Source organism: Odontomachus brunneus, unplaced genomic scaffold (genome assembly GCF_010583005.1).
Source record: "Odontomachus brunneus isolate Ranch 3 - 2012 unplaced genomic scaffold, Obru_v1 Obru_scaffold_069, whole genome shotgun sequence".
Classification (NCBI taxonomy): Eukaryota; Metazoa; Arthropoda; class Insecta; order Hymenoptera; family Formicidae; genus Odontomachus; species Odontomachus brunneus.
In genome coordinates, this window is record NW_022639519.1 from 1,281,606 (window position 1) to 1,298,365 (window position 16,760).

General features: G+C 42.3%; 1 protein-coding gene across 3 annotated transcripts in view; it reads right to left on the bottom strand.

The window, feature by feature from the left end:
- The window catches only part of LOC116846782, a 546,096-nt gene that overhangs the window by 56,304 nt on the left and 473,032 nt on the right, over positions 1-16,760 (bottom strand). For all 3 annotated transcript variants that reach the window (XM_032821059.1, XM_032821058.1, XM_032821060.1), the window contains one exon: positions 838-950. In XM_032821059.1, coding sequence (XP_032676950.1) covers positions 838-950 — 113 coding nt within the window. The remainder of the gene's footprint in view (positions 1-837; positions 951-16,760) is intronic.

The following is a 16,760-nucleotide window of genomic DNA, read 5'->3' on the forward strand; positions in this document are numbered from 1 at the left end:
CACACGGAGAAAAGGATTTGTTTGGATTAAGCAAATGTCTGATGAAATATGAACAAATAAAAAATTCTGGTTGAAGTTACCAGAATTTATATAACTTGAACAGAGAATTCTATTCTTCTGCAACTAAAACTGTAAACAATCGCCGCTGATCTCAAGGAAAATTAGGTTTTTCCAAGAGTGTCAGTGATTAAAGAGGATCAATAATTGGGTATTTTATCCTGTTCCACGTGTCATGATATTCTGCTCATATTATCGCGCTGTCAATTAAAAATGAGTACGATTTCGCAGAGAGAATACTAGAATATCGATGAGCATCTTACTGCTTTAATCATCGACTACAATATCCGCGAGGTAACGTATTCCCTGTAGAGATCGAGGACTCCCTCGGTGGGAAGGCACACCGCGTCGTAGATCATCGTCTGGTAGGAGGAACCAGGACGACCGGGGTCGCTGTCGGAAACACGCTTAGACGCTAAAGCACTCGCTTCTCCGTCGCCCGCTGTCCTATTTTTGGCTAATTTAGGAGCGACAGGTAACACTTGACGCTTTCTCGCTAGCCATCGTCCTTACTTTACACCCCTACGTTTCTTTTTCTTTTCCCGGCTTGTAAAGAGAGCCTCGGACGGCCAGCTTCTCGAATCCTTGAAATACGGTTACAACCGGACGACCTCGAACCCCGGACGTCTTACGACGTCTTGGTTGAAATGAAACTGACGCTTTATTGCCGGAGCCGACCACTGATGGCACGACGACCTCGCAGGGACTTTCACGTGTCCTGTTCCACGCTAAGCACATTTAAGTCTGCGAAAACGCAATGAGAAAAGGTGATTTACTCACTTCCAGAAGACGACGGACACGATCGCAGCCATCAGCAGAAGGACCACTGCGCAGGTGATGATCAGGGCAGTGCTTTGCAACGATGGATTCGTGTGATAAGAGGCGTCGATCATCTGCAAAGAAGAAATACAGAATATTGTTACGATATATATTGGAATATATTATTCGTTCGTGTGAATAACTAAATATCGATTTTCATTGGCTAACAAGGCGAACACGGCGAGTTGAGCCAAGCGCGAAAACCATCCTGCTCGTTATCGCTCTTCGGCAAATATCTCATGTGCGCGGTATAGAATATGTATCGCTTTGGGCGCGAGAATACAACATAATGCTAAATCAAATATTATCCGCGAGTAATCCGTTCTTCGTTCCATTAAAAGAAGTTAATCAATAACTAATCGGGTCGATTCTATTTTCCTAGTATTGATCCTACTTTCGACTTCAATATTCTATTCAACGCTTACTTTGATATTCTGAAGTCTATCAATCTCTCATAATCCTATTTAATCCAACTTAGCCGAGAGACTCTCTTTAGAACTTGCAAGTGGCATTTTGTGTGTTTTCTGGCATTTACAGGCGTTAAGTACCTCAGCTTTCATGTCTGTGAAACATACACTGATCCTTCAGGACATAGAAGAATAGAACAGAACATAGAATATAAGTTAGAAAGTTCAGGTTGAAAGTAGGACTAAAATTTCGACTCGGGTTGACTCAACGATATCGTGAAAGTGGTTTCACCCAACGCGACTATCCCCCAAATCTATCGGGATTGTATAACGTTGTCACGATGTTCACAGTAATTGGCCGAATTAGTCCGCAAATGCAAGCCAGTCGCAAAATATTCGCCGAGCGGACTTCGATAACCGGTTGTCATCGGTTTCGTAGCCAGCGGCAACCGGTGATAAAAGCGCGGCAGAGGTTTCCTTGTTTTCCTACAGGAGGAGAGTTACAAAATATCTCGGCCGTTGCGAGCGCGAATAATACCGGAACCGGCGAATTAATCGCCGTGGAAACGGTTTTATTCGTTTATTCCGAGAGAGCGAGCCGAGACAGCGCGTGGCTTTGTGTCGCCGTCACTGCCACGAAGACTCGCCTATGCCCAGAATGCGAAGAGGAACGTCGTTCTTAGCTGCTGTCCTCGCGACAGCGAGTCGCGTAACTTCGCTTTTGTCGCCTGTATACATGTCGTCTCTTTATCGCCGGCGCATCTCTGTCCGTGACATTTAATATTTAAAGCGTCATGACACAGACTTGTTGTATTAACCATGCAAATCGCATTTAGAAGAGAAGTTCATGCGCTGCTTCTACCAAGAAGCGCTCGTTAGTTATTCGTGTGTGGCCAACGTTCGGGATATTATAGCAACCCAGTTCAATGCGTCGATCGATCGCTGTGAGTAAATTGGCGTGAGTAAATTGACTCGCGAAGAGACTTAACAGATAAAAAACGTAAACTCAAGTAGCTTAACCAAAAGTTTCATCAAAAAAATTCGGCAAATAAGTAATAACCGGAGGAAGCTAATACAATAGCCGAACGTAAGATTTGATACTTCAGATTCCTTGTATTTTTAAAAAGGAAAGATAAAACGCCTTTTGTTAAAAATTAATTGATCGAACTCTAATTAGTATTTTACAAATTCATACTCCTTATACCATTTCGTGGGAGAAAAAGAATGGGGAAAGTTTCGCGTTCTGGCTAAGATACCACTTCTTTCAGTTTCATCGATAATCTCGCTCAAGGCAGTTACAGGCAACGGGAGGGTTGCGAAAGGTTTCACCCGGCGGGGAAGAGAAACGATGGAGAAAGGAGGGGGGGGGAGAAGGAAGGCAGAGAAGATCGATATGGATCCCCGGATTCCTCATATCAATAACGACGTGAAATACCTCCGACCCTCATTTGCGTTTTGGCGGGAGGGTGCGCGAGGTGGGAAATTTCGCGGCCGAAATTCCTCGTTTCTCGAACTGGTATATTCGATATCGGCGCCGGAACGCCGGAAATTCGTATCGGAATCTCCGTCCCTTCCTCCATTGTGGCAGGATTCTTCATAAGAGGCACGTAGGTGTGCCGGGAAGTGCCCGGGCACACGTGCCCGGTATAACGAAGGCGAGGAAGGTAGGGCGGCAGCCGCCGTCGCCGCCACCTCCTCCGCGTCGTTACGTGGGCCGCTTGCGAAAAAGGGAAAGTGATTTTTACGGAGTTGGGAAGGGACTTCTACCGGGGCTGGAGGGTACTTTCGATCAGGCAGATAGGATCCGTCGCCTCCATTGTCGGCTTCTCGACACATTGATCGAGCAGCACTGTAACAGCGAGACTCATTTACCGCGTGGCATTCTGAAGGCGAGCACAGAGGTTCATGCTGAGTGGTTGAATAGAGCCGAAGGGGTGGCTAAATAAGAGTCGATAAGTCTAGCTTACACGCGTAAAAGAGCGGGACACAATGCGGGACACAACGTGGGATTTGATGGATATCAAAATTACGCGTTGCGTCAAGAAAGCGATGTTTATCGAAAGGTGCTGCGTATGACTGCGGGGGAGCACCTCGTCCTTGAGAACACTTTCTCCGATCTGTTGGAAATTCGCGAGGCACGTGAAACTCGTCGGCGACGAAAGCTGATGCGGACGGAGTTCATCGGCGACGATGAAGGCATTCGATGCGAGACTGAATGATGAATGAACGACTCTAAGTAATGATCGTGATGAAAGAGCGCTTAATTATTTTCCCGGTTGAAGTCGGAAGAGAGAAGTCGAGCGAAGTTTAACCCTTCACACTCCACGGGACTAAGTTAGCGCACTGCAAATAATTTACGGAATTCTCCGCAAAGTTGGATCATCAATTAATTGAAAACCGATCTTTCCGCCGGAGAAATTCTGTTTGTGACCAATATTTAACGATTGGTTCGTTACGGTAGCGTTACGAATCATCAGTAAGTTTCCAAGTATAGTTATCGTTAGCCCTATAGATAACGAGATCTCGCTGCGTCTCTTTTCCTTCAACTTTTGTTGCTAATTAACATTCTGCGATTCAAATTGTCTTCGATATATTTTAATAAAAATTCGCTAAGTTCCAGAGAATATTGTATAATTGGCCTTTGTCCAATTAATTTAATTAAATTAATTTATGCTCAATATTGTAGCATAAATAATGTAATAATTTGTGTTTTAATAATAACAATTACATAATAATTTATAATTTATATCATATATATATATATATATAATATTTATATCGAGTATAATATTAAATCCTTCTTTTTCATATGTATAAAAAGGCATATAAAGTCGAAATTGAAAAGTATTAAAATTTCGTCAAAATTATCGAAGTAGTAAGTTTTTCTAGTAAGAAACGAAGTTTATAATTGCTTATTTTCCGCGACGCTGATTGGTTTTCTTGCAAAGCATTGCGCTTCCTTCGTGATGTAGTTAAACAACTGTCATCGTGGAGATCGTATATCATGAAAGTTTACGAGTAAAGTGATTACTGGAAAAATTTCTCTAATAATTACATAAGCCTCCCGTTACATATAAAGTCTCTCTAATTGATAAAATATTACAATTAAAATAAACACGTATAAATTTAAAAAATATACAAAAATATAGAAAATATATATAAACGTGCAAATAAAAGGTACATAAAAGAACGACAGAGGGGTTAGATAATTGAAGTGCTACAATGGTACAATTGACTGGTCGTGTAGTGCGCTTTTAATAACTGACCGATGTATTTATCGATTGTAAGGGTTTAATACACCCCGATGAGTGTGTCCCAACTCGAAAGGCACGATGAGGAATACACGAGCGATGAGATACATTGGCGTGCTATTTGGCGGCGAGCCAAGAAAAGCAGCATTTATCAAAGCTCTCGCAAGCACATGTGTAACACACGCGCATCTATGTACACCTGCGATTGTGTGCGCGCGAATGTGTTATAGCGCCTGTTTACCTTCGCCCGATTCTCCACCCTCAAAATTTCCTTCCTCCGTTTCTTTTTTCTCTCGCACACCCTCTCTCTATTTTTGCCGCACGCTTCCTTTTTCTTTTCGTGCACATTTAAATTTTAATTAAAATTTGAATTGATATTGGAATTTGCTCGCTTGTGTATAGAGCGTTTTATGCTACCGTCTAAAAACTTTATCCTCTTAAAACCTTATTATGCTGTTCGTCGTTAGATATATAGGGTGTCCGGATTTTGGTGTCCAACCACTCGTATGTAGATAGAGCTTGTTAAAATAAATGGCAAAATCCCACTTTGCAAATAATCACGATAATTATTCTTTTATTTCGATTCATAGTAACAATATTAATTTGCAGTCACTATTATAATAAACGAGACGAAAAAAAGAATTTGAACAATTCGATTGCAAATGAAAGAAGTTGCGTATTGTTCGTGTGAGCGTATTTGATGAATAGTACTCGTCAAAGTATGCTTTAACCAACCACAATAGTCGACTTTTCCAAATACTTTTCCAAAGTAACGAAAGAGCAGCATAAGTGCCTGTCAAAGAGATTACTTTTTATTTAATGTTGCTATGTCGACTTGTTTGCGCGGAGTTATAGCTGTTTAAAGTCGCGGGGCATCGATGTCAGGTTTGGCGTTAGCGTCAGACCGAGCGTGCCATCTACTATTGCGCCGGCATACTACGTTTCATCATCATAATGCTATCCTCTTCTAAAATGAGATGGACGACCACGTGGCTGCAGCTGCATATGGCCGGAGAGTGATGCGTATCTGTGAGCCACGGAGTGGGGATAGCGAGCTGCATTCGCTGCGCTCAGTCTTAAGATCGTCAATCTCACAAGATCTGCGAGACTCTCTAATTTGTGAAAAGTTCTTATTGAAACTAATTTCCTATCGTTCTAATTATAATAATATAAATGTGTAATGCTAACACAGATAGGAATGTAATATTATGTAGAAATAACATATAGATACATGCATAGAGGGCTAATTTCAGAAAGTAGAATCCCCATCTTATGGTCAATAACTTTATTCATAAGTGCCGTAGCGACTTGAACTAAGAACCGTTGGAAGAGGAAATTACCGTCCGCTTCCGATGGACGTGTAGTCATCCTTCCGTGTAATAACGATCAAACAGTATAATTATGTATTATGTTATGAATTTGTGAGATATTAATTTTATGTTCTTGAGACGAGAGTCTCAGGAACATAAAGTTCGCATTCAAAAAAATAAATAAAATGATAATAATGGAAACTTTATTCTGACTTAAATATACAGAGTGTCTAGACTTAGGGGATCTGCGTGCGTATCGATTGATCAAATTTCTTTTGTTAATATCTCGATAATTATTATGATAGTTGAGAAAATAGTAGAGGAACTTCCTACTTAGTTTAGCGAGCTCTTCGGTTAGGAATTAAATCCAAACACTCTGTATAGTATACCGTTTCTCTTTTTCTCCCCTCTGTTTAACTAATTCTTATTTCGTTTTGATAAAGAAGAAAAATATGCCAATCATAATGCTGGCCAGTCCGATTACTTAATTGTTTCATGAATCATCAATTATCATATTATAAATATAATTTGATATAATTTGCTTGATGCTTTTCCTTTTACGAGGGAAGATTCCTCCCTTTTGTTTTCCACACACATTGCCTTTGTAATGTAATACGCACCTACCCATTTATCCGTCTATCGATCTATCCACCTATCTAGCTATTTATCTGTCTACTCATCTCTCCCTTTTTTCACTCGCTCTTTCTCTTGCTTTCTCTTTTACCCTCTGCGTCATCTACGAAAGCAGCTCGTTCTCTTGTGATCCGCTTCCTCCGTGCGGGGTCTCATCGCTCATCATTACCAGGATATTAATGGCGCCGGCTAATGGATTCAGCTGAGAGACCAGCGTCAGTAAGAGAATCCCCTACCTCTAAGTGATCGCCTCTCTTCATCTTCCTCTTTCCTGTTTTCACGACGCGGCATAATTCGGAAAATAAAGGCGATATCACGTGGTGATGTATCATCCTTACCACGGAACGACGAAAGTCTTGAGACAGAAGTAGAAAAGTGACTCGATCTCAAATTCTCGAAAATCGTTCGTTACACTAGATATAAGATATAAGAATGACGAAAGAACGCCGCATATCATGCTATTGATGCGAAGAGAGAGAGAGAGAGAGAGAGAGAGAGAGAGAGAGGGGGGAGAGTAGTACTGTGACGTCGATATGTTATACAAGTCGCAAAATTTTTTATATATTAAAAAAATCACAATAAAATGAATCTTACTGAAATAAGACGATTGTATTCGAAGAGTCGCGAATATTCGAGTCGTTGCATCGTGCAAAAAATTTTCTATGATTCCGCCGCGAGTGCATTTTCGTTCGTGGACACTAGAGAGAATCGCAGCCACCGGGTATAGGCAGTGCATACAAGCTTCCGGTTCCGTGCGGTGGAACATCGAGCGAATCGAAGTCGGGTAACCCGACACCAGATCCAATTAATGGGTTCCTCGTGGAAAGCCGCGCGCGTAGCGCAATGAACGTAACAACGATCGTAATCGAACGGAACTGCATCGTAAGGGAGGGTGAAAGTTCCCTGATTGCGGAAGCGGATATGGGGAAGGAGGTAGAGGGAAGGGGTAGGTCGGGTTGGTAGGTAGGGTTCGCGATAGCGGACTTACATCTCGCAGCTTCATGGATTTACGCTGGATGTTGGATTACTACTACTGCTTCCTTTTTCGTCCGAGTGATGAATTTTTTGGTGAGTCCGACTTTCCTTTATCGAGAATATTTATATAAATTATAATACTGGATTAAAATTAAATATTTCACGAGACCAGAGAGATACACAGATGCAATATTTCGCAATATCAAAGCTGATAAAGTTGAGGAATATTTTTTAAAAGTGTGATAAGGATACATAAAGTCCTACAGCCGTTTATATTTTCCTTCACTTTTATTTTTTCTTTCCTTCAGACCTCGCGAAAATAACTTCAATGAGAGAAGGGTTCCTTCTGCGTCTTTGGTTATTTATAAAATACACACGGTGTCACGTGTATTTACGACGGTGCGTTATCGGACGAAGTTGGGAGATAGCGTTCTCCGATCAGGCAACGATATATCAATTAAACGGAATCTGTTCGTTGCATGCAACACACACACACCATCGTATCGGCGGGATGGATCGATCGATCCTCGTTCGAGGATTCCCTCGTGCTGTCGTGCACGAGCTGGGAAGCGATAACATCGCGGGATTGTTTATGGATCGGTGAGCAGCTACTGTTCTTCGGCGCCGGTCGCCTATCGCGCTTCGGCCAGCTAGGCGATGTGTGCATTATTGGATAGACGTCATCTGCTCTCGCTGAAATTGCTCGTCGTGGAAAAAAAAGAAGCAAAGTTTTTCGACGAATGGTTTGTTCGCTCGTGTGCACACTCGCGAATCGCGGCGCTCGGAATCGATTCAGCGACGCATAATTCGCGGTAAGCCGCCAGCAGCTACGTATTCGAACGTAAAATTGCCTCTGCCGTACGAAACGTGACGTAAGTCTCGTTAATTTCGAGTCTTTTGGCTTATCCGCGTTTTGGCGGAGGAGGATTCGTTGATCGAAACGCGAGAGAATGAAGATTGGAAAAAAATCCAATTTGAGGATCAAAGATTCGCGGAGGAGGATAAATTTGATTCGATATGTCGAGAGCAGCGTAACTTGACAAAATCCGAAGTATATACGCCGCTTGGAAGATATTATATTTATTTATTGCGATATTCTTATTGTGTTATCAAAGCTACTCGTAACATTCTGCGAATACTGGCTTATCAGAAATCTAGCAAGATTATCTCAAACTTTTGGACAATGTTCTCCAGAGGCTCGCACATGCACCGCTGGTTTGGATGCAACATACGAATGCACATTGCAATGGTATCTGGAGGTCGATCTCTTATTGGACCAGAGAGATATCTCGCTTTCGTTGCTGGTGAGTTTCGGTTGGTTCGCGTGCTATTGCGAAGAGTATCGCTGAGATCTTGATCTAGGCGACGCTCCGATTAATTAGCGTACGGTCGTTAACGAAGCTTAGCCAGCTACAAAAGAAAGAGACTAACATAGGACTGAGAGCGAAAGAGCGAGAGAGGAGCGGACAAGCGCAGGAACGGGAGAAGCAGAAAAGGAGATCCCCTTCGTCCGCGTTTGGATGCAATCGATATCGCGTAATGCGATCTTGCGGCCTGAGTGCAGGGAAACGTGTATACATATTATGTTACCGAGGGTATATTTTCAAGTATGTTGTGTGCGTTTGTGTTCGTGTGCGGGTACGAACATTCGCGCAAACGTGTACACACAAATAATACACATGTGGCGAATCGGATATTCGGAGGTTGCTGAGACGCGACGCTCTACGGCATATTCCTTTGTCTCGTCCCCTAACGTTTACGTTAATAACACAACAAAATATCCGAAGAGAGCTTGCTGTACTGAAAATATACGAGAGTGATACTAATAATTAAAATGACAAGAGGCAGACTCAGAAACGAGTCTTTTTCAAATATCTTGTTGTTTGTTTCTTATTGATATCTCGTGCAAAGTAGTCGCGTACAAAGACACAGATCTTGAATGTAACTTTGGTAGAGCTTCAAGTATATCCAAGGAGAAAGGGTAAAAGGGAAAAGTTGAAAGATAAAATGTACGATGTATATCGAGGGACCAGAAGAGACAGATGGAAACAGCAGGCCGGTAGGAAAGCGGATAAACGTGCGCAAACGACGTTACCTCAAATTTTCACCCCGTCTCACATCTCTATATTCATCCCTAACAACGGAATAATGGCAATTATTATCGCCGTCATCCAACAATTCCGATATAATAATATAATGTCTAACGATATCCTGCTGTAATTACAATAGCTGTAATATATTATTAATTCAGATATTCAGCCTGTGTGTTCAATTGCAAGCGACCCTCGTGGAGTTCATACATGGGCGTATCCGCATGTGACGCACGAAACGCAAACGAGCGTACATGCGAGACGTTAAATTCAGTAGCACGGCATTAGCATAAACCGCGGATGACGGGGATGGGGGGCAGGCAACAATAGCGGGAGATGAGACTACGAGACAGATAGAAATGCATGGGGGAAAGGGCAGCGGAATGTCGGAGCTGAATGGAAAATTGTGCCGTTGATTTAACTCTGTCCTTCTCGCTCGCTCCTTCGTTACGTCCCGATTTCGTTGCTCGCGATCGTATTTTCTCGATTCTCTATCTTTTTTCTTAGGCATTTCCATTAGCAGCGCCGTTACTGCACTCTTTTTAGTAAAACAGAGCTTTTCTTTTTAACGTAAATTCATTCTAGGACGCAACTTCTTTCACGATTTGTCGCATGATTGTTTAAGACGTTCAAGGCTATGCTCTTGAGAATTTTGTTAAAATCATCTCGGGAAAAAATGCGGAAAACCTGTTTCACCGCGCTCTGTCTTTTTATTCCTTCGTCGATTTGCTTTTTCAGCCATAGTCGACTATTTAATATGTCACGCATAGCGCTTTCTTGCAAATCTCGTTGTAGTTAGTCTTAAGACACTGCGATATAAATTTTACTCTACACTGAATTTCCTCTCTTGTACTCCTCTCTCTCTTTCTCTCTGTCTCGCTTCCTCCGTCGATTCGTATTTTAACGTAACGAGTCTAGAACGGCGCAGGACACGCTAATTACGCATTTGTTCGGGAATTTGCATGCGTTACCTCCAACGTGTGGATGGGTAGATAGGACAATTCGTGTGTCCACGTTGTGTGTAACGATTCGTTACGAGTCCCCGCCGTTAGTGCAATCAACGATTCAATCTCCCTTGGGATCACGATCGATATACGCGTATCTTAATGACACAATGTCTCGTTGATCACGCTTGATACACGTTTGCATCACATTCGCTTTTTTCGTTCAAAGCAATTAAATGTTTTTTTTTTAATAACAATGAACATATAGATTATCCAACTATTTAATTTGAAACTAGTAGTCTCTCATTAAATCATATATGAGTGCTAAAAGTTACAAATAATAATTCACTCGTGGCGAAAATAACACAATGCACTCGTCGACTTGACTTGCCAGTTGTCCGTAAAATATTCTTTTGTCAACTAATAGTGGATTCTTCGTAAAAGCATACATTACTTCGTTCGACAGACGTTTTGCCAGTTTTGCAAAAGAGAAAGGTAAAAATCCGAAATTGCAAGCAGCAGGCGGCGTCGTGGTACACGCAACGTTCGCAGCGTGTATTAAACATGCGGTTTTAGAATTTCCCTGGAAGCGATACATTTTCGTGGTATCCTGAGCCTTTGAGAGGCCGGTCGGTCGTAAGCCCGTTAAGCACCGTTAAGCACATGCATGTCGTTTCGCCGTAGTCGCGACAATTTCGATGCTGGACGTATCATACCGCGCGATGGTCGGGCATAACGCGTACTCGCGTTGGATGGGCGAATTTTGCCGACGGCGAATTAACGTGTTGGAACGCGATCGAGACCGGCGGTAATAAAACGGGCGGACACTGCTGGCCGGCCCTGGCGTTCCTTCGCAACGCGATTGGAAGCGAATCTGTGTCTCCCGATATATGATGGAGCGCGTAACATCGGAATTGCGACCGCGATGTAAAACAAGGTGTTTACGGTTAAAATAACGGGTAGATAAGTAGAGCTTTCGGTATACCTCACTAGAAGTTTATGGTTCTGATTAAGATTACAATCAATTATCTGGTTTAGATAACACAGTGTCATTGGATCTAGATAAGTCATATGACGCACTTTCTTAAAGTGAATTAGTAAAAATGTTTCTCATTGAATCAGTAAAAGGACTGTTTCATTAATGATACTCAAATGGGTATTAATTGATTTTCAGTGAAAATATTACCTGAATATTACTCCCACTTTATTGGGAAAGTAAGATTTTACTGTAAAATCTATAATATACAAATTCGACATATATTGTAAATTCAACCTTCCGCGGTTGTGACGATAAAATTAATGGCTTCCATAGGCTTTACGTGCAATGACACTATTCGTGTGCGCAAAGAGTGCACCGATAATGGAATAGTCGCTACTTATATACTGATTCTTTCAGCGAAATTTTTTGGTAATTCTAAGTGCTATATTCATACTTGAACCGCGAGTTAGAAATATAGTATTTCAGTGAATACACTGATTGTACTTTAGAAAACAGCGTGGCAATCAAGATCTTATTATTGAAAAGAATTCTTAATAATTAGGAACTTATTAATAATCAGAAGTCTTATTAATAAATATGAGCTTGTACAAAGCAGATAACTGATTGGAATCAATCTGATGCAGATAATGTGTAGGATATAATTTTCTAAGTCGGGTATTTCAGTAATTTATTCTTATCAAACGCGAATAGTGGCGGTGAAACTAACTCCACCATTATTTCGATGCTGCAAGAAAAAGATTCGCAAGATTCCTCGCTTTGCGAAGTTGTAATTCAATGTGGCTACAATTAAAGATGATGAGCTTCGAGTTAAAATTTAAACGAGTAAAACGATATTAATGTACGAATGGAGAAAATCGTCCGAGCGATCGGGTGAACGCAAGAGGAAGATGACTGCTCTCTCCTATCAACAAAGTTCAGAGTTTTCTGGAAAGCCGAGCTTCTCGGAAAGCACTCATTCGTGAAGAAAACCATCTTAAAGCGCGTGCAACTTGATAAGCGAAGGATAAAATTAATTCGCCTGCGGAGCAAATCGAATCGCGCGTTGCAATCCCGAGGAAAGCCGGAAGTGGAGCGCGGCTCCGTTAAACGAATGACACAGATTTTTCTGCGTAAAAGCGAACCCGCGTTTCCCGTCTTCAGCTTCGACAAACGAGATCGTGGATCCTCGACTCGCCCCCGTAACTCGATCAATCGCGCCGCTTGCTCGCAACCGGCCGCTTTCGCCCGATCGAATCGATCGGATAGCAAGCTCAGGAAGATCGACTCGAGGAATCGGAAAAAGAGTAAGTAGACGGTGCGGTTAAACTCGATGTCGAGGTCCCTTCTCACGAAGAGGCGCGCTTCGATTTCTTCCTGCGGAGAGTTTTGACATTTTCATCCGTGAATCGCTTTTTCAAAGCAAAGAAAATATGTATGGGGCTTTAATTGAGTACTTTAGTGTTTTCATGTAAATGATTAGAGATCTGGTGGAAAGTCTCGCGTCATGGAACAAAGTTTTTCCCGACTAGAAAGGACGATGGATAAAATCATATTCACCGTTTCTAAGTGTCAAAATAGTATCCAAGTGTTGCATTTTTCTATTAATTTTCAACATATTATTTGTGTTATTTGTTTATGCATTTGTTTTGTATTAAACTGATGCAAAAATAAGAGTAGATAACTTTAGGACATGTGAAGTGTGTTAAATTTAACAGAACATTTTTTGCACAGTGTATTCTCGGCATTTAGCATTCCTATTCGAGTAAACCCCATCGGGCCATTGCTTAGGTCGAATTACCGATCTTAAGCGGGCGTAGTTTCATCGACGGGGTAGATCCTCGACTCTCGGACGCCCCGAGGAGAGATAAAAGTAAGAAAAGGATGAGGTAAGGGTTGAGTGAACGTGACGGGAACCCATGGCGAAATTGGAAGGGAAACGTGTCGGCCGGGCACGTACGACGAATCATTCATTTCTACGGGAAGACGCGGAGCTTGCGAGAAGGGAGAGGCACAAAAGTGATCGCAGACAACCGAATGGTGAGCGCGCGCGCGCTCGCGTACTGGATAGCGATTAGTCCCGAAAGTTCTCGGCAATGAGATTTCTCGGTCGACGATGATGAGGAGACAAAGAAACTTTCCCCGTCGAGGTGTGCGGTTTCTCGGCGAGGCTCGCTTAACGCGTCCCGCTGGGCTCGCCTAATTCATGCGTAAGTGGATAACTCGAGTTAGCTCGGTGCTTAGCGTGAATCATCGGCAACTTTCCTCGGTAACGATCGGCGGTGCTGGTGGTTGAGTTCCGTCTAAGATCGATCTGTCTTTTATCGCGGTCGTATCGAGCTCGAATGAGGATGAAATCGCCGTCGCGATAAGAAGGCGCGTCCGCTGCGAGGTGACACGCGACAAATCGCGGGAACGCAGCCGGACACGGCTCGACCGACTTAACATTTTGCTCGATCTAAGCATCTTGCATACTTGACGTACAGTCGACGAAACTCTGCATTCGTATCTCGAGCGGCTACTTCCTGTAGAATTTCTCGGAGACACGACAAACTACCGCGCGGAACACGCGAGAACGAGACGGACTCTCGTTCCGACGGGGCCTGTCGGGATCCTGATTCTCATCGAACGGTACATTCCACGCCACGCCGATGCCCGACAGAACGGAGGATCCTTCCAATTTCTGGCCGAACGTGCCGATTTCAGCGCGCATTTTATCGCCGAGATCCGCCACAGAATGGAAGTCTCGCCGAAAGGAGGGAAAAAGGAGGAGGAAAGGATGTCGGGGATCCAGTGTCGCCCGGATGGAGGATGTGAAAAATCCACCTCGATTTCGTAGATTAATCTATTGGTATTCTGAAGTTTCCAGCTTCCCGTCAAACGCGCCGTTTCGTTCAGATTAATAAGTTTCAGAAATATTAGGTATTTTTAAATTCGCGACGTTCAAGTAAGGTCTACGTGTGATCCACTGCGGGACGAGTTTAAATCGTTGAACTCTCGCGATTCTGTCAATATATTAAATATATTAATAAAATATATATACCAAATATAACCTCTTCGAAATTTAGTCTTTATCTTGAAATTTTAAAGAAAAATCCTCTTGAGGAAATCGCTGAGAATTTCTCATTAAGATAATCATGATTATCGTGATTTACTTGGAATACATTTCAGCGTATTTTCTAAAGTGTACTCTTTACTGAAACGTTATACTCATAACATGATTCAGTTCAAGTACAGCAATGCGATCAGTAAAATCTCTAAACGAAAAGATCAGTTGATAGTAACAACTGTTTCTCTTATTGATGCAGTTTGCAAACACAGTGTCATTGTACGTAAATCGCATGGGAGAAATGTAAGATGAAGCAGTGAGATTGTTTTCATTGAAAATCAGTGAATATTCACGGATTATTATCACATGTTCCCTTTACTGATTTAATCAAAAATACTTTTGCATATTCATTTCAAGAGAATGTTTAGTCCGCGTTGTGAGAAAAATGGCAATAATTTCACAAAACCTGATGTACACGATGCACCTCAGGAGCCACCTTAAAGGCGATCTCGAAACTTCATGTCTTAGGAGCGGCTTCGTGCGGCAGGGTTAAGGCGAGAATAGCCGAGAATAGAGGTATAGCCGAGAGGTGGATCACGTCTCTCTTCCGTCGTCCTAATGACGCCTTTGGCGGCTTCTCGGATGTCGCGAGGACACCAAAAAGGATTCGCACGGAAGGAATCCGGGCGAGGAAGACTCGCCTCGAAAAAAAAGGCCAAAAGAATCCCAAACGCTGTGGTGGTACCACCTTTTCCTTCCTCGGATTACATTTATTATCGAGGGACACCCACTGACGCCCACGTCGCGCTCTGCCTCCAGAGATCCGATGAAAAGTTCCTTATCCGCGATCCGAGGTGTCGGATGCGAATAACGCGCGTAATTAATGCGATGCGATACGCACGTGGGCGAACGGAGATGCATATTTAGTCGGCCGATGCATTTACTCGTCCTACGATGCAGAGAGAGAGAGAGAAAGAGAGAGAGTATCACTCAGCGAAAGGAAACTTGTCGAGAATTTTTCTTGTTTCATTATTCATTCTCTAGTAAAAAATTTCACGAGTTTACTAGTCGATTGAAAATTTCAATTCAAAGCTTCCTCCCCTGCTTTCTTAATTTTTAATATATCTAATCGTGACTTTTATTATATACAATGAAATGTACACTGAGAAGGAAATACTTGAACATTTATTTGCGGGATATAAAGTTGATTTTTCTGTCAATAAACTTTATATTGCACAAGTAAATTTTTAAGTATTTTCTTCTTAGTGCATAAATTAATTCTACCTACTTGACATGCCTATTTTCTAATATCAAATATTAGTGACATTAGTAATATTAATACAATATCTCTGATAGTTGCAGACTTGAGACGGGAGAGAATAATATTCGTTACAGCTAGTGATAGCTTATTAAAAATGGTTTGCTCCGTGTCAAATGATACAGAATATTTCCGACTTTCGTCGAAATTTTTTGAGATCAATGTCCACGCGAGACACGAAGCGACTTCTGGGATTTCATTGAAAATTCGGTTTCCTCGTCCGATCATATATAATGTCTACCTTCTCACGGATTAAGGGGAGAATATCGCAGCACCACGATCCCCTTTCTTCCTAATGATGCCTTTGACGACCGCTCGGGTATCACTGAAGGAAAGGGGTGGCACCTGTGAATCATCCCTCTTCAATTCCATCAGAAACTCCTTTCATGTCGTCGTTAAAAAAAGCGCGGAATATTCCAAAGTCCCGGCGGAATATTAATCTCCAAAAATCGTTTTAAAACACATCAAGACTTTGTTTCAATATTAATATTCTCAGCTTGTTCCTTCTGTAAAATTTACATCTTTTGATTTATTTTTGTTACTTTTCTCGTGAAGGTACGATATCTTGTGCTGAATAAGAAGCAGGAGATAGATAGATAGATAGAGGAGGAAAGTGGTTGGACCTACACGAGCAATTCGATTCTGGACGAGCCAACGCGATCGATTTGCATTAATTCCGGCGTCATGCAAATCATTGCACTCCCCACTCACGATTACTGCATCGAGGCGTCATTGACCGCGTCATTTTAACGACATCCGGCTTCGTAAAAGCCAGGATGATCTCGTGGAAGTCCCATACGAGACGATTCACGCCTACATCTGACACGAAGCACCGAGTACGAGTATATTTCTTCTTCTCTCTTCTCTTTCTGAACCCTACTTGGACGTTTCTGTTGATTTTATTTCCGTCTTCGCGGGCTTTCGTTTATTT